We start from the raw sequence: 19,604 nt of genomic DNA, 5'->3' as shown, positions 1-19,604 counted from the left end.
ATGGTAGACCAGCAATGATGGACTTGGAATCAATTTCTGCATCATAGGTTACTATATCTGCATAGTTACAGCCAGCATTTCAAATCTCATTTGTCCTGTTTGCAGGTAAGAGTATTCCAGCTATTTGGTGTGATGGTTTCATAAAGTTGGGACACACACACACGAGACAAAAGCATCAAATTTGATGCAGCATCCACATATTCAGACATTTATTGACTCGTATGACACACGAGACAGTGTATCTTTACATTTCCAATTATGATACAGCAGTGGTAAAATCAATTATTTGCATTTTTTTTTTTAAAAGATTGCATTTAGATCGCTAATAAATTAGTTTGGTTCATTCCACACCTAAAAAAAAACAAAATTGAACGAATGTTTTAAGGATCTATTTAAGTGGCCAAAGAACGATGGCTGAAAGGCATCGACACTGAGCCCAACATCAGGATTTAAAAACATCCTGTCTCGGTCCTCAGTCCTGTACTACTATACTACATAAAGTTGGTTATTTGTAAGGCTTTGGTGGTTGACAAATGCATTTTTCTGTCGACTTGCTCTTATAACAGGTGGGAAATCATAATCCTATAATAGTTCCTACATGCTGAAACTGCTCACACCAAGGTCTCTGGATTATCTTAAGTAAAGAAGTCATACTTTCTGGAAAGATACATCTGTTGTGGTGCTCAGACTGCCAAAAAATGTAAAAACTTAACAGTCAAGTGCCATACAGTTTTAAAATATTCAAAAATAGGCAGACATCTCTATAGCCGATATCTCCAACAGGGGGTAACGCGCACCAAAATGAATTCAATTGACAAATAGCACTAAAAATGTTTTTTTTAATTTGGGGTTGAACTGTCCTTTAAACCTGACATTAGCCAACATGTCAAATAATGTGCATGCATTATAGTGCGTTTCCAGTGACATTTGTTTAGTTAACATTTTTTGCAAACTTTACTCCATTTCAGTCATAAGAATGATAATTGCAATAATCTCCATCCATTACCTTCAGTTCCTCTGGACAACTCTGTCGTTATCACAAGGTAATTAGGCTGAAATATGAACTGTTGCTAACAAGACACATCTTTGTGAGGATAATCACTCTCAAAAATGGTGCAGGCTACCGTTTCTGATTTCCAGAACAGACTAAAACAAACAAAAAAGAATCAGGTAATGAAACACAGGTTGAGAATGCCTCTGAACCTCAGTAAGCCAATCACTCTGTAGTGGACATTGGACTACACCCTAGGGCTCATGGGAAACTCTGTGCCACAGTAGTTCAACGATAACACCAAACACCAGACGCAATGACATGAGTCAAGCAGGAAGTCAGGGTGGGTGTCTGCTGAGTGGCCAGAGAAACCTAGATCCTAACCACACGCCCCCGTACACTGTCGGACAGCCGCTGAAGGGGACTGTGAGACACGACAGATGGACAAGTAGAGGAAACACTAAAAAAAGAACAGGTTTCCGCTGGAACCCCACAAATTGGTAAGATTATTTGGATATAGAGGGTTTTCTTCCCTGTGGCTAAGAACAGTTATACTCTGATAACATTTCAACAAACTGCTATAATATTAGACGGTGGCAGGTAAGAAGGAAATATTTGGAAAATTCTCTGTCGTATTCCTTCCAAAAAATAACACAATAAGATGGCGTGTCTGTCCATTCAGTAGAGCAGCAGAGTTTCTTTGATCACAGAGCACAACTCAAGTCCATTATGAATTTTTTTCTAAACTGCAGAAGTCACAAGAAAGATCAGTATTGTAACAGCGAGAGAAAAAATTGGCTCCACTGCCAGGATAAAGGTCAGCATTTCATCTGTTGAAAGTGTTTTGTTTTGTTTGTTATTTTTTTCCCTCTCTTGGAAGTCCCTGCCTGCTACGTTTGGCTGACCTCCAGGTCATTATGGCAGCTTTCTACACACAACACAGTCTGGCTTTCACTAGTGGCCACGCTAGAAAAGTTTCAATACCTGGGTTTTTCCAGCAGTTACCTTAAGTTTCCATTGGTTTGTGAAATGGGCACATTTTCGCTGACTGACCAGCAACAATAAATTTACTGTGCTGGGGATCCGTCGGGATACTCTATCTTTATTCTTAACATTCAATCCCTGCATTAAGTGATGATATGAATAAGTTGCTCTTTTCGGGCTAGGCCACACTGTAACAAGACCTGAGGCATGGATTTTGCAAGGCTGGCTTCCTTCGTTTAATTGACTGGGTTTCCCACGTTAAATGACTTTATGGAGCCTCACCTCTCCCATACGGGGGAGGGAGAGACAGACAAGGGGCCTGTGAGGATGGGAGGTCCACAAAACACAGAAAAAGAGGGGACAGGGGGAGCAGTATACAGACTCCCACTAATGAATTCCATTTCTACCTTTTCCTCATCTAAAAAGCCTCTTGCATTGTCAAGAGCAAGCAACAGATATCTAGTTACAGAGCCTGATCGGCCTGGAACCTAAAATGAGGGGTAAAACAATTTGAGGGGTAAAAAGAAATCTGTGCTGGACTTCGAACAACATACCTCAATTATAGCAATTTTGGTTTATTTAGACTGAGTTGCAAAGCCATAAACAACTGTTGTTGGAACAGTGAGACATATCCGTTGTTAACTTTTGAAAACTTTTCTTAATGTTTTGTTTTTTGTTTTTTTTTTGGTAGGGAGTGGAAGTGGAGAGCTTGGGTGAATTACCCGTCATCTTGTCTCGGATGCAGCTCTTCCTTCTCCAGATTTGAGCAGATCAGTAAAAAAAAAAAAAAATCATCAAATAAAGTACCCAACTGCTTTGGGTTAAGAGGGTTGTTTGTAGGGAAGAGGGTTCATCATCGCTCTGAGCCACTGCCAAGTTTTTCAGGAGGGGACACTCCAACATAGTGAATGTGCATGACTAGCCAGAGTCACTGACATCCAAAAGACAAGAGGCAACACAGTGCAGTATCAAATGCCAATTAGAATAGGAACAAAAGACAGTCTTAATGCATTTCACTCTAATGAATAGACAAAATGTTGATCTTATTCTTGCCCATTCTTTCAGGGCTGGTTTTGGCATGAGTCCTTGCGGTACCGCAAAGCTAAATGCTGAACCAAAGGCAAACAAAAGCAGGAGGACAAGTGAGTGACACTTGGAAACCACTGACTTTGCAGGCTGGTTCCACTGGTCATTATAGGCCATTCAGTTGAATTGAACTTACTAACACTTGATGCAAGATAACATCAAAGGAGTCAAAAAACAGATACAATTTTGCTGGAAATTTGGTGTTATTTCAAATGCAGCAATAATCTAGGTCAGCAGAGGGGCAGCTACAAACTTGAGGATGCCCTACATATGACCCTGAAGGCAGTTTAAGAGTAAGCAACAACTTACATCACCGAGGCGCTGCTGCTTGCATAGCTATGGAATTGCCCCATTGTAACTGTATAGTTCACACTACTTGGCACCTTTACAGTATGGAACTCTATGGCTGTGATAGTCAATGTACAATAAGTTAAGGTGCGTTATTTCTCTCCAAATTTCCTGATTTCATTCAGAAAGGAAAAAAGCTGAGAACTTTTCTATTAAAAATAGGTATATTATTAATAACAGGTGCCACACAACCTCCAATTGGTCAGGTTTTCTCCAGCTCACACGATAAGACTAGATCTTGACCAGTAAATCAGCTGACCAATATAATCAGCCTATTAAAGGCATATTGGGTATCTATCAGTATCTAATTATGCTTTGGGTGTTTTAGAAATGATGTAAGCTATTTATATTATTTGTATATATTCTACATTTAAATGGTCGGGAATTTACTGATACTGATCATACAGTTATAATGTGAATTTAGCTATTTATATTATTTCTATTCTTTGTTGTCTCAATCATTATGTTAAATATTCTTTAATAAAGTTATCTGGCAGCAAAATAGAATGCCTAAGATGTTTAAATCAAATCAACTTTATTTATATAGCCCTTTAAGACAGCGTTAGCTGATACAAAGTGCTGTAGATGGCAGGACAGACCAACAACAAAAACAATAAAAACAAAGAACAAGCAAAAACAACTAAAACAAAGCAAGTCTCATGCTGGGTAAAACAAAGAACAGTCAATAAAAGTGGGTTTTAAAATGAATCTCAATTCTCTGTTAAATCTCAGTTTACTGCATCAGGAGATAATCTTTTTATTTATTTACATAAGCTCACAAGCTATTGTGAAGCTGGTAATTCTGAATAACTGAGTTTCAGCTGAATCGTCATTATGTCAAAATCCGACCAGATCAATGCCTGCTGAGAAAACGATCACTAAGAACACAGATTGTTGCAAGGACACAGCTATCTGAATTAGTCTACCTCTTCTTTTGTGATCAAAGGCAAGCCTGGTACTGATGATAAAGCTTTACAGTAAAACATTCAAGGATCATTTATTTAAAGACATACTATGCAGGAATTTGTGCATCCTGTCTGAAACTCAACATTCACACTTGGCCCCTCCTCCGCGACTCAACAAAAGCAGGAGCAAATCTTATTTTGGAAAAAGCTTTGTCTACTTGGCGTTTTTCCTCACTATATTTGCGTTTTTGGTTTTTTTATGGCGTTGTGTCCGGTATTTTCATAGCTTTCAGCCCAGAAACGTCCCGACCACAGCAAAATAAAGACAAAAGGAAAAATACAGGCAGAGGGCAGGGTCTCCAGTCACTTCTAGTGGGACGTAAGTGATGATTCAGAGGGATAACTTTTATACGAGTCTATATATTGATTTTAAGGACATTTCTGCACAGCATACCTTTAAAAATGTAAATAGAAGCCTTAAAAAGTGAAGTGGCACCCATTTACACAATGTAAGCATCACATTGTTTTATGAAAAATTGGCAAACTCCTCCTCTATATCCAAAGGTCAATGTAGGGTTTTCCAGTCTTATGAAAGGGAGTTGCACCTAGCCCATTCACTGCCCAGTTCATCTTTCCCTCTTTTCTGAGGGCAAAGAGCGAAGCCACAAATGCCAGAAGCCACAAATGCCAGAACCCAGGCAACAAGTCCCTTTGTTTATAGAGGAAGTAGGGAGTGTGCATGTGCACTAACAAGAATACTGCCAGTACTTTCTGTGAACTGTAATTATCTTGCTCTGCAAAACAAACTTTGGCTTTTTTTTACCATTAAAAAAATATTCATCTTGAAAATGATTCAATCAAACAGGGATCCCGAAAAATTGGCAACCAATTTTTGGCCTTTGGTTGCCATTGGTGGCAACCACTTTAAAACAAAAACAAAAAAAGAAACAGCAAACAGCAAAACATTTTTATATATTTGTTGCATTAGTAAATATTAACTGTGTGTGGTATTTTGTGTCACAGGGATTGAGGTTGGATATGTTACCTGATAACACTTGAGACATAAATTATTTACTATCCGCTGAAATATAATGAATTTGGTTTGGTTATGGTGATGAAGCTTTTATTCTTTTATGCCAAATTTTTATTATTAAGCTGACATGTAACTCCAAAGTAGCCTAACCTCGGTATCTTCTCAAAATACAAGGTGCCTAAAAATGGCAACCATATTTTGTGCAAATTTGCCTTTTTCCTCCAGCTCATTATTTTAAGGTAAGGTAAGAAAGCCCAATGAAGACATCATATGTGTGCAGCCTCCCTGAGACACCTTGCAAATAGTGTGTAACCTTCTTGATGCTAACTAAGAGATGCCTTGCATAGGTTAAGCACACCATAAGCTCAGAAGTCGTGACAAGGGACTCTCTGGCCACAGCACTCAAATCAATAAGCTGTCTACTGAGGCCCGCCTCGTGAGAAGACTACAGACAGATTATGCAGTCCGCCACTGATCACTTGGCCCAGTAAAAGATCCTACTCAAGTCTTAGAGCAGCAGTCTCCCCCTAATACAAAAGACGTGCAGGGAATTGAATAGGCAATGACGTAAGCTTTTCACATTCAATTACTTCTAAGTGTTCTTTTCCTCTGCAATGCAAGCATTGGCCTTTTGAGGAATTAAAGCAATCTGGCAGTCATAATGTGATGTTCAATTTTAATATGTCAGAGAAATGTCTTAAGCCAGTATATAAATGGGGATAGTAAAATACTACAGACACTCTGTTAAGTGAGGTAAGGCCTACACGGTTATCAGCAAACATCACTGTTAATGTTAACTGGTGTTGAACGTCAATGACAAAGGCTGAAAACTTACCAAGACACGGAAGAAGTAGAGGTATTCTGCAGCACCAGAGTAGTTTCCACACTCGTACTGGAACTTGGCATATCTGTACAGCGTGTCCAAGTACTCCTGACGAAACTTCAAGAGGAATCAATATCACAAACATCAATGTTAGACCAAGTCAAACAATACATATTTTCAATCAAACATTGTGCTTGCGCTGTAATCGTGTGCAGCTGTGGTGCCAAAGATAATCAGTTTTGTGTCTATTGGTGTTTTTGTATTGGGTTTAAGGCCTATAAATACCAGGAGCATTGGGAATAAACGTCATGAAAAGCAAATTTTCATGATGTTGCCAGATCATCATCATCAAAACTATTCATACCAGCAGCGATGCAAATTTGCAACAGGTGCACTTGTTCAATGAATGGTTCAAGCAGATTGGGCCAGCTCATTCTTCAGGAAAAAAAAATGATGGATTCCACATCATTTTTTTTTTTTTGAGTTCCCCTTCAAGAAAATGCTCTGAGGGAATTTGATTGCTCTGGTAAACAGTTATGTGTTGTATATGTCCAGAGCTTTTATTGTGCTAGGTAAGAACAGGAGGAGGGGATGTGGTATGCGCTCCCTCTGTCAAGGTTGAAAGCAGTAGTAAAGTTTGTTATTTTGGTTTGGACGACGGAGCCTCCATGTTGTCCTTTATAATCCTTGTTAAGTCTTAGTGCTAGGACAATGTTTTTCGCCTGATCTGATAATGTCCTGATACTTCGGTGTCAATTGGATTAGGTATTAAGTTTTGTGATTCTACAAATCCTATGATGCGATATAATGATTTATATTCAAGATTTTTCATGAAGCTAGTTACAGTGCTTCCATTCCTGTACATTGATTTATTTGTGGAGGTCGCCATAATATCAACTAGACCAATAACTAGACCACCACATATTGATTTTCTATTAATATTTTTCACTATTTCAAAAGGATGTTATAGTATTTCACGTGTCCTCCAACCATTGTCCATTTTTGGCTTTCCTGATTTAGATTAATTTTAAAACTGATGTGATGTTCCTCATAGGCTACCAAAATAAAAGAGGTAACTTCCTCCCACCTCAGCATTGACTAAAACGAAACTAGCGAATTTTGAATTATATCTATTCTGGAATTTAAAAATCGAGTCCAAAATCATAAGACCAAAATGTTTTGATTATTAAGGGATTCCATTTTTTTCCTCACCCCTGGTTAGACTATAGAACATATTAACGTGACACCCATTCCGCACATCGTGATTGGTTGATGCTTTAATTTGTCATGTGAATGCTCAGAAAAATGTAGTTTGTTCTGGGAAAAAAAAAATTATTTGCGTTCAATGTGAAAGCATTCATTACAAAATCAAAAAAACATATTGGCACGCAAATTAACAACACGAAAAAAACCAACATCCTAGTGTAAAAGCCTTCGGTGTTGCCATCATCTTAAAAACATTCGCAAATGTCTGGGCTGCATAACATATTTAGTTCACCAGAACTAAATTGCACATCTAATTTCAATTTCATATTTATTTGTAGCAGTAACCTGTTTGTTCCTGCTGCGGTTGCACACCACTGCTAAATTAATATAGAGTAAACACTGCTATGGCATATCAGTGGTATTTTGCCATGAATGGAAAGATAATATTTAACTTTTGTGACAAATCTGCCACATAGTGGTCATGGGAACTAAATTACAAAAGCATATGTATATATAGGGCTATCATTTCAAGCCTACTTGTTTTCCTATATTTAACTGCCCTTCCTGCTGTCCAGTATCTCACAGCAGTGTGCACTGACGTCAGGCTGCTGAGATTCAGTATAACTGTGACAGGCAGTGGGTGCTCCGGGCCGCCCAAGCCTTTCCCACAGCATGCTGAGGGGCCCTGAGCCTGGGCTGTGTGGAGGTGCAGTGAGGACAGCGCGCAGGTCAGCGGGATACCGGAGTGGGAGGGGACCGATGGAGGGGAAGAAGCCAAACATCACGGTAAATATAGAACCTCCGGCATTCTTGCGGCTCTATCCACGAGTCCCGAGCTACTCCGTTTATTCTTAACAATCCACCACAGAATGTAAATGTCCGCAGAATTTGTGCAAGCCATACAAACCCCGAAAATGAGTTAAGGGTTTTGGGAAGTAATTCTGGATTCCCCTGCTCGGCCTGCCCCTCCCACTTCGCCCCTAAAACAACCATGGGTTCACACAAGAGCCATGGGAAATGCAGTGGAGAAGTGAGATGTCAGCAAATCAGGCCAACTTACGTTATGTTTTTCTGCCAAATAGTCAAAGAGCATTCGTCCATCTCTGCAAAAAAAAGAAAGAAAGCAAGACAGTTCCTGTAGTTAGAGGCCATTTCACTTGAGTCGCCGTTTGGCGGACATCCTGGTGTTTGCAGTCCCATTCAGGTATATTTTTCCACTTCTGGTCTAACTCAAGAGCTGTACAGAAATGTAGACCATTTTAGTTTTAAAACTGTGTGATGGGCTGTTGATTACATTATGTTTGGCTTCTACAATCTATGCTCGCCATATCGAACAAATTATGTCTCGTGAGTAAAGTGAATACTGATTTTTCAGCACGGCCTTTGAGAGCCCATGTATGTTTTAGGGCACTTTGTATGGGAACAAACCAATTCTCTTTTGCAGCATTTAATAAAACATGTGTTTAAAGTTATGAGTTGAGGTTGCTACACTAATATTTTAATTTTTACTGCAGATGTCTGTATTTTGGTTCCAAATATCAGTTATTGGTCACCTTGACTAATAATAGGTAAGTGGTAATTATTGGTAATAATTGGTCATTATAATCTATAAATGGCCCTTTAAACAAACAAAAACCATCAGATGTTCCAGAGTATGTTTTCTTCTATTTGCTGCCACTTGCTGTGTGTTCAGGGAATCTCATTGAGGCTGAGGCAGGATTGTTCCCTGCTTCAGGACAGACCGTCTCTGCATTAACCAAAGGATGGACTATATGAGCTCATGGGTGATGTCCATGTAGTGTGGAATATCAACCTGCTGTGCATGATGGGAGCACAGATCCTGATAATTTATCTTAGCTACTGAACCTAGCACCCAACAGTACAAAAATGCTTTTCTTCTTTTACTTTAAATCTCTGATGTATGTATCTTCATAGGCACAAAATGGGCAAGAGAATATTATCCGCACAATATCTTTTACATTGATATAAAATATCTTGTATTGCGTTTGCACTTGTTATGAGTTTTTGATGAGAGCCAGCTGCTGAGCTGTCCAACAAGTGGCAACTGTTCATGTAAAAGTCTGCACTACATTACTGCCACCTTCTGCACTGAGAAAGTCAAAGAGCCATCGGCAGCATGTTGACTCAAAAACCCAAAAGTGGTTTTCATTGCTTGAAGTCAAAACAAATGAGAACTTAAATCATAGATCACCCTAATGGTGATCATAATCCACAGAGTGTGTCTTATAATGACAGATTGTTTATAGATATGGTACTAACATGATTTATTATAATAGCCTGGCTCGGTTTCTGGCTTCAGCAGTAGTCCAAATAAAGCCGGGTAAGGCGCATAGGCCTATTAGCTAACTGTTCAATAAAAGTACTTAGACCATTAGGTTCTATTACCCTGTAAAATGCTTTGTGGATCTGTGTGTATTAACCCCAAAGAACAGGGCATTGGGGTTCAAATAACAACCTCCATTTCATTTCCAGCACTGGATGATCCTCTAATGCAGAAATTATGTTCAAAACCAGCAACTGCATCAAGCATCATTTAGGTCGTTAAGGAGGAATAAAACTGCTGCATGTCCTTTGGCTTAAGAGAGAATTCTTCATTGACCCCAGATGAGTTTGCTATTGTTTTACAAATCCGATGGCATGAAAAAAAAAAAAAACGTATAACTTAAGACAGACACATGATTCCTCATCCAAAAATGATGATTTCCTTCTTAGTGCGTTATGAGAGCAAACTAACAAAAACACAGTTGTGTGCTAAGTCAATGTTGATATTATCAGGCTTCGAATCTCACATAACATTTCCTACAAATCTGTGTCTTCAATAAACAAATGTCAACAGCCCAACTCAAACAATATAACTAAACAGTATAAACCCAAAAGAGATGGAAATGGAAAAATGCTTTTGATTAACTGTACACACTCTGGCCAGGAAACAAAAGGAAAGGATAAAGACTGAATGTGACCAAACTATTTTAATCACTGTAGACAACAAAACAGTCTTAATAAAGTTAACCACATCATTTTGCGTCTGTCTCTTTTTATGTCTGTCTTTGCTGAGCTCGCTCACAAAAGCCTTAATTCATTTTTCATTCAAAATGCAGCTCCACAGACTCGACACAATGTTTCCGTCTACTGTTGAAAGACCAGAAATACATTTCACAACCTCACTTAAGCAAATCATGCCTCATATAAAAAATCTATCTTAGGAAATTGACGAATTTAAGAGGAAAGACGCCACTCTTGATAAGGAAGTACTGGCTTTACCTGGTGGACTGCATCTGCCTTGTTGTCTCTGGGTCCTCAAACATTTTCACAATGGGCTCGGTCTCTGACTGCAGCTGCTTCAGCTGGGCCACAACCTCTGTCCTCTTCTCCCTTAAAGCTGACACAGGGAGGATAAAGACAGTTAATAGCTACAGCAATACCATAAACCAACATATACATGGACTGTGCCCCAGCACTGAAAATGCTATGAAACAAAGTTTACTGCTAAATCAAGTGTGAATTGAGTGAGTGGTGTAGTGCATTAATCCCTTTATGATTTCTATCAAGTAAAACAAATATCCTCCTTGGTTTTGCGTATGTAATTGCCAGAGAAATAGGGATGAGGAGTATCCACTTACTATGGGGAATTTCCTTCTCAGAATAAAGGCTTCTGTACACATCCATGGCGAAGTCCACCATGTTTGTGTCACTGAGGAGGTCCAGTTTTCCATGAAGCAGTTCCTGCTCATTGTAGATCTAAGAAACAGGACAAAAAAACATAATAGAGGTTTAGGAGGGTGTTTTTGTACAATATTATTATCTGACCAAAAGGTTTTAATAAAGTTACAAGATACTGCCTTACATCCAGACAAGATGTGACAGACCTGATTCCAAAAAAGATGGGACTCTTCGTAAAACATAAATAAAACCAGAATGCATTAAAAAAAATAGTCTTTTACAGTTTTTAATTCAATACGTTTAAAAAAGAATAAGCTAAACTAAGAAATTCTGTTTTATTTATGTTTTAGACAGTGTGGGGACTTAGTTATGATAAAGTTCAACTGAACTCTTCTTTCAAATTCCATGCAGAGGTTAGCTAGCTAATGCTAACCTTAAAGTTACTTTCAGCAAACCTGGCAAGTATCTGCTGGCCATAATAGTTGTAAAAAAATATTTATTAATAAAACTATAATGTGGACATAATCTTATGCCAAGCTTCCTCAACTGGTTGTGGTTTAATTGTAGTATATTTACATGAATTATCAGATTTTTGTCTTGATTACTTAATGTTGATACTAGTTTGAAATATGCCTTTTGCCTGAGTCTTTATGTGAACTTGTGAAGCCATCTTAGCAGGTAGCTCAACATGATCATGGCTTACCCTTATAGTTAGAGGTTAAGAAATCAAGCCATGGTGATGCAGAATAAACATGCTTTACCCTGCACAGGCTTTGTGCATTACAGACAAGATATTCGTAGTCTAGTTTGTTTTAAATAATTATGGTCTGGGCAGTTCTTCTGACGGTCCCTGATGCATTTGTCTCCTCCTCATCATAAGTCCTAGTGTGAGACCACTTCTCGGCATTGTGCTTTGTGAACGAGAAACACATGACTTAAAGGTTTTATCATAATTCTGATCCAGTCAGTTAAGACTGTTTATTTTTCCACTATACAGCGCTAGATGCTGGGTAGCAACAATTTTAATATGAAACATTTCGGGAGCAACAACTGTACAGCCTCACTACTTCTCTATGAAAGGCGCTCTCCTACAATCGAGAAAAAGCGCGTGGCAGGCTTACCAGTGTAAAGTGATTCACAATAAAAGCAAGACTTCCGATAGTTTATTTTCAAAGTAAATATTGAATTGAAAATTGTAGCAGTCATGTGGCGCACATAATTTACCAACATGATGTTTTCGTAATGTTTAATTATATGTTCACTACATATATCGGTCTAATCGCTCAAGTATTGTTCTGTAGTTTATTTTGTTCTGTTCTCCCGAACAGTTTCCAGCTTTTATTTTGAAGACAAAGGTTACATTTCCGGCACCACTCCGATTAAATGCTGGTTCTTTACACGCCTACAGAAAATGTGACCAACTCCTCAGCGCACACGGCTTTAAAACTGTTCAAAAGACGTGTTTAGTTCGTTGAAACAACGAAAACATGTAACGGAATGTTTCTGTGTTAATGTTTTCCGTACCTCTTTCACAGACAGGAACTCCAGCAGCGGAAAAACGAGATGACGATCTAAAAAGTGGGCAATTTTGGTGGTGAGGTCGTACTCCGCCATCTTTGCTGCCGGGAAAGGGAAACGGAAGTGTTGTGCAACCGTGTAAAGAGTGACTGACCAATCAGTGATCAGTAAGGAACACATGAAAAAAGACTGCCATTATGACGTGAACGATAGATGAGAGTGAGTGAGTGAGTGAGTGATTGAGTGAGTGAGTGAGTAAGGGAAAAATTGGGGGAGAGACATGAGGAGATAAATAAGAAAAAGATTAAAAGCATTAATACAAAAAAAAATACAAGGTTACACATCGTCACACTGTTAAAATAATCGCCTATGTCATTTTTTGTCAAAATTGGGGTTTTTTTGCGTTTCCTGCAAAACTTGAAAAAATGAGTCAGGCGATTATTTTAACAGGGTGACGATCCCAGGTAAATTCTGTGTTTTAATTTCCCTTATTCTCCATCTTCATTTCTCCCTCCATTTCCTGAGCTGATGGGAGGACAGATGATAAGCCACATCAATCTACATTTTTGCTGGTATCGGCAATGCAAAACAGGATTCTAGGCAACAGAAAAGGATCCTCAATTCCTTATAAATCTAGATAATAATCTTAATTCCTTATAAAGTCCTTCCAGTGTTACAGTTACTTTCAGCAATCCTGGCAAGTATCTGCTGGCTGTAATGGTTGTAAACATAATGGCATATTTTCCGTTTACATAATCACCATCTTCATCATCATCATCATCATCATCACCATCATCATCATCATTCTTCTCCTTATAAGAAATGTCTTCTGATGTCTGTAAATAATCTATGCCAAGGTTCATCATCTGGCATTGTGGTTCAATAGTAGTATATGTACATACAGTACATAAATTGAATATGTGTGAATATACACACACACACACACACACACACATAGGCTATAGAGAGAGCGATAGGTACATAGGTACATAGATAGATAGATATAATTATAATATTGTAATCATAATATTTGAGGTTTATATTGTAATCATATGATTATTTGGTAGATTGAAAGTTAATATTCAGCCCCTCATTATGAAAAAAGGGACTTGAGCTTCACTAACATTTTTATCCTTTCTTTTTTCGCACATGTATGAAAATGTGGATGCTTTTCTTTTTTCTTTTCTTTTTTGCTTCATTGGTTTCTCAGAAGGATGCGTGACTGTGACTTGTAAACCTTTCAAAACTCTCATAATTTCCTTGTGGTGTTGATACAGTGAAACATTTCATTTATAAAGAGGAATCCAAGTGAACACTTTGTTGAATTTGAAAACATAGGCTTTCCTCCAGTCACCACCATTATTTTTTTTTCTACAAGCCTGTGTGTGACTGTGAATGGCTTCTTCACGGGACTAAAACCATTCGAGGGTAAATACAGTCATGATGAACCTCCCCCCCACACACACACACACTCAGGAGCCTGCAAAATCTGAATGAAAACAACCGAATCATTTCCAATCATTTGACTTTTCCAGATGGTTAGAATGTCTTCACTGTTTATCTGAACCATCCTCCTTCACTTCAGCAGCTGTCTCGTAAAGGTGCCCATGTGTCGACCATACCCAACTGACAACACCCAATATCAGCTACTAAATGGCCCATTTCTAATAGGCTTCACTAGTACCCTGTTTTCTTGACAACCGCACGACACTGTCTTGTGTCCTCACACAATTCTCCCCTTGTTACCACTGGGCTCTCTCTCTTCCACTCCCACTTCTCCCTGCTGCCTGATGGCAGGTAGAAATGAGTCATAAACAGACACCACTCACCATGACCATTTGCTGTTTTACTGGGTGCTTCTGACACAGTCAGCTCTGGCTCAGTGGCAGCTCGCTTAAAGTGAAAAAAAAAGAAAGAGAAAACACAGCACTTACTCTGCTGAAGCCTCCTTTATGTTGACCGCTTCCTTTAAGGAAAGGTTTTGCAGTAAAAGGAGTCACCCATACAATCATTTGGTCAGTTTGGCAAGTATCATTTGGGAATCTGTCTCTATTAGATCATTCATAGATTCAATTCAAATAATTAAAAGCTCCAGCCAGCTTGGCTGCCACTATGTTGGCTTTATAAGGTCGCAATGAAATAATTTCTCTGTTCCTTTTTTTTATTACAACAGTTTTCACTAATGTGAGCAGCCAGTATGCATACAAAATGTATTTCTCCATTCTTTTTGCTGTGTGCTAGTATTATCTTTCACTTTCACAGTGCTGCTCAGTATTTTCTTAAAATATTTCACTTTTACGTTTTGCAAAATTTTGATATTTGATTTTTAAACATGTTTTCTACCAGGAAGCACACTTAAAGTAGGTATCGTCTTTTCTTGCCTTGAAAATGAGGGACTGTACACAACTTATTAGCATGAGAAAGTGGGGTCGCAAAAGAGAGAAAATATTGTATTTCTCCTTTGGGCTGAAAGTAAGGTAGTCTGACTGTTTTGGGTGGGCAGGGAAGGGTCTTTTATTTTATTAATTTTTATCCCAAATCAATATTATTATATATGTACACCACACATATATTCGATTTTACTGAGGAGTACACTGCAGTATAGAGACGTCAGAGTCTCTCATTTCCATTTCACTGGGACTTTAATGTACAAATATTATTGAGTGACAAGTCTGAAAGGAGGGCTCAAAGAAAACATCCATAACCCTTGGGAGGGCCTAAAAAGTTTTACAACCCCCCCCCCCCCCCCCCCCCCCCCCCCCCCCCGCCTCTACCGCCTCCACATTAATAATTTTTCTACAGTCCCTTACCAAGCAGCAAAACCTCTATGTGTCCTTCCAACTTTACTTTAGTGCAAAATGATCATAACCCAGTAATTGCTCCTCCGTGTAACATAAACACATGCACTATATCGTCCATTTTCAGTGTAATTTGAGTTGGATTTTATGAGCAGGCAATAATACTTGTTATTACACAATATTGAATTAGGAAGCAGCGGGAGGAATCTTTACCGGTCCAGACAAAGCCAATATGCATTCTCAGATAGGTTAAACACCACAAGCTTAATAAAAAATGACAAGAAACCATGTATTTAATCACTGATATGAAGGCCAAATTGCTTTGGTTTCTCTTGTTCCAACCAGCCAACCTTCATTTTAAAAAAAGGTGCTCGGTAGGTAGTATTTTGGAAAAACATGTGCAGGAGAGTTCTAGTTCATGTCTTCAGTGTTTGTTCAGTGTTCTTTCCTGACACAGCACTAATTATATTTTGCTGAAAACATACTGAAAATATAAAAATATTTTAAATTCAGACTTCACTCTTTGGATATTCACTGTGGAACAGTCCCTAACAGAATATGTAGTATGTTTAGTTCATGTAAGTTTTACCATATTTCTGTTATAAAATAATCCTTGATCCTTGATCTGTCTCAGACATGCTGCAGTGTGTGAGGAGTGCATATTTAAATCTGCAAACGCAACAATCCTAGCCACTGAGCACCATTTAGGCCTGAACTATGCACAACCCATGTTTTTTAAAAGGTCCAGTGCCAACTTGCTCATCCATCCCCTTAGAGAAAAGCAATGCCAAACCCATGAATTGCAGAGAGTTGGGAAAATGGGCAAGGGTTGATTGAGACAAACAATAAAGCAATTTCGGGGGACGGATCCAGGCAATTTCCTGCTGGACACTCATATTATATCAGAGTATTAGCTATATTAATCATGATACTTTCAGACACTGACCAAACAAATGTAGGCTCATTTTCTTTGACAATATTGAATAGCTGTGGCCATCACACTGTAGCAGGAATGATTGAGAGAGCGGCTGTGCACAGTTTACATATGTGGCACAGCAGCAGAAACATCATTATTTAAATATTCTTGCTGGAAATACCTCTGTGCAAAAAAAATGTGGCTATTTTAATGCATGGACAGGTCTTTTTTTTGCAAACCATAATATGAAGAACAAAACATAAACACTGATAATGTATTTGCAGCACAATCTCTCACAACTTGTCAGATACTAATGCTTGTGGTCAATGCCCCTTGCTTCAGAAACAGAATGATTTAGTGTCAGTTTTGGACATGTTGGGGGAGGCGGGACGGCACTAGGATTTGAAGCCTATCAACTTTTTTCCATAGACTAACATTAGGAAAGAAATGTCTGTAAATGAGCCGTACAATTCAATAATAAAAAATAACAAAAAATAACAAAAAATAAAAAAAATTGTAAAAAATAAAATAAAAAATAAAAATTATAAAGAAAAAAGTAAAGAAGTAAAAAGAACAGTGGTGGAAGAAGTATTCAGATCCTTTACTTCAGTAAAAGTACTAATACCACACTGTGAAATGACTCCACTCCGCTCATTTTAACTACTTAATAAACTTTTAAGTGGTTTAATTTATAAAAATGGGTAATCATTTTAAATGTATCATGTTTGTCATTTTAAATCTTGACCTGAAAAGTTATTAAAGCTGTCAGCTAAATGTAGAGGAGTAAAAAGTACAATATTTGCCTCAAAATGTAGTGGAGTAGAAGTATAAAGTTACATAAAATGTACATAAAAGTACTTTAAGTCCAGTACTTGAGTAAATGTACATAGTTACTTTCCACTATTGCTACCTGCCTCTTCTAACTTATACATATCAGTTAAGAGTCCTCCTTCAGACACTGTATGAGGATTAAAGGGATAGTTTGTGCATTATTATACAAAACTTGGTACAATTATTGTCAATGCCCTCCTGAGGATAACCCTTTAAGGTTTTATTGATCGGCCCATAGGTGACACTGTGGTGGCAGTCTAATTTCATATTTGGTACCGTGGCCACACTTTAACACTTAAGGCAATGAAATTCACAGGGGTGGTATAGACTGGCCCCTGTAACGCACACACCCCAACGGCAGCATGCCCTGACACGCGTGTACTGCGAGGGCCGTTCAGTACTGCTTGCAGTCCTAGTTGTTATTATGCTTGCAGAAAGCAGAGACGTATACAGTGATGTAATGACATGGCCCTCGAGCCTTTGGGAAAGCAAACAGGTTCTGAGACGTTTTGCAAGTTGAACCAACTGCGAACCAGCACCAGCCCAGCAATAGAACTAGGTTTGTGTGGGTCAAAAAGGGGTAATTAATGCGTATGAGCCACTGAAGGTCTGGGTATTTGCATGGAAATACATAATAAGTGATAATGCATCACTAAGTAACCTTCATATGAATGAACATGGTCCTGCTTCCAACTCTTTATCCAGTTCTATCAGTTTTATCAGTTTTATAAATATGTCTTATATCTCTATCCTATACATCCATGCTTTCTGCTCATTACATGCACTGTGTCAAATTAAACCTCCATGTTAATAGGAACAGGTTAAGTTTAGGCAACAAGACCACTTGACAAATGACTGAGGTCAGACCCAGGCTAGCTGTTTCTCCCTTGTTTCAACTCTTTCTGCTAAGCTAACTAGCTGCTGGCTGTAGCGGATAGGAGAGTGGTATCGATCTTCCCATCTAACTCTCTGCAAGAAAGCATACTTCCCAAAACATCAAACTGGCTCCATTAACCCCAAGGCTCTGCAGTGCTGCACAGTTACTACAAACTGATTGTTGTTTGTCAGATTCACCCTCTGTGTGGATACAGTTCATGGTGGTCTGCTCTCTAACATAACTATTCCTCCTGCCAAGGTGCTTCTCAGTCAATGTAACTAATGATTTGTTCCCAGAAACTCCCATTGTACCCAGCCAGGCTAGTGAATAAAGAGGTTAGGGATAAATGCTTATCAGAACCTTAAACAAAGCCCATAAAAGTGGGGTAAATATGAACCTTAATCCACTGTTTCTGTCTCTGTAAATCAAAGCAAATTGAGGGATGAACAGTTGCAGGCATTGATTGACCACACAGGTTCAATACAGAGATGCTGTCAGGAACACCGGCACATTTCAGCCTGCAAAACAGTTATCCATCATCCTACATGTTTGTCTTGCAGAAAATACTACTCGGCCTTAATGGGATAAACTTAAAGGGAGCTGGAGTGATGGGCCAAATATTCCATGAAAAACCTCAGCTCTCCAGTTCCCTGAAAGCTTTCTTGGTCAACAAATGAATCCAAGAGAGGGAGAGGAGATGACACTGCCAAAGACACCCACCACTGGCCGCGTTCTAATATCTGTCAAAATATAAATCAATAAGACCTGAAGACAAATGACTCGCCGCTGGATGCTGCGAAGCCAAGCATCCCTGCTCTGAATCCGAATTTCAGCATCTCATATGAATTTCAATGATTCTTTTGTAAACTTTTTAGATATGCATCACCTCGCTCCGTGTGCATGTCAGGTTATAAATCAGCGGCCCACACTCCTGATTCAGAGCCCAGTGCTGACTTCAGCACTGTCACACTCGATGGCAGTGGGATGAAGGTTATCGACCAGGCTTACGGGCCAGAAAACAATGCAAGCGTCCAGTGAGCACCCAATGGCACCAAGCGTGGTAGACCATCTGCACAACACATGTTTGCTGCACAAACAAGGAGTGACTTGTGCTCACACACATCAGCAATATCACAGAAGGCACCCGGGGGGGAATCAATACTTGACCCCTCTAATCCTTCCCCAACAAGCTCTGCTCTCTGCTCGCTCCTCTCGTTATGCACAACTTCACTTTTACTCTGCAATTTTCTTTGAAAACATGACATTACAGAAAACATGGCGCTATCTCCAAATTTGCGGTCATGAATATTCTTACCAGAAAAGAGAAGTGAAATCTGATAACTCCAGATTATGCTGTTATAGTTACAGGCTTCCAATGCACATGGGATGGGATTTGAATATTCTGCTTCCTGCGGATTTTACATTTCTCTAATAATTGCTATTGTATGTATTAATGTAGCTAAGTGGCGGCCTCTGAATAAAACCACTCTTGAAATAATGGAAAGAAAGTAAGACCAGTTAACAATAGCCATGACTTCAATGAATGTCAGACCTCTACTTAAGACCCCCTGAGAGGTTGTAGAAGTGCTTTATATTTCAAGCTGGAA

The 19,604-nt window shown here is 38.8% G+C and overlaps 1 protein-coding gene across 1 annotated transcript in view; it reads right to left on the bottom strand.

Moving 5' to 3' along the window:
* eif3ea (eukaryotic translation initiation factor 3, subunit E, a) overlaps window positions 1-12,741 on the bottom strand; it is a 30,970-nt gene extending 18,229 nt beyond the window's left edge. The window contains exons 1-5 of the mRNA XM_059338837.1: window positions 12,582-12,741; window positions 11,018-11,135; window positions 10,659-10,776; window positions 8,437-8,479; window positions 6,183-6,287 (exon numbers count right to left, since the gene is read on the bottom strand). Coding sequence (XP_059194820.1) covers window positions 6,183-6,287; window positions 8,437-8,479; window positions 10,659-10,776; window positions 11,018-11,135; window positions 12,582-12,671 — 474 coding nt within the window. The 5' untranslated portion in view covers window positions 12,672-12,741. The remainder of the gene's footprint in view (window positions 1-6,182; window positions 6,288-8,436; window positions 8,480-10,658; window positions 10,777-11,017; window positions 11,136-12,581) is intronic.
* Between the last annotated feature and the right edge of the window lie 6,863 nt (window positions 12,742-19,604).

Source organism: Centropristis striata, chromosome 8 (genome assembly GCF_030273125.1).
Source record: "Centropristis striata isolate RG_2023a ecotype Rhode Island chromosome 8, C.striata_1.0, whole genome shotgun sequence".
NCBI classification, from domain to species: domain Eukaryota; kingdom Metazoa; phylum Chordata; class Actinopteri; order Perciformes; family Serranidae; genus Centropristis; species Centropristis striata.
Note: the sequence above shows the minus strand (reverse complement) of the source record. Positions and strands in the feature narration are given on the sequence as shown.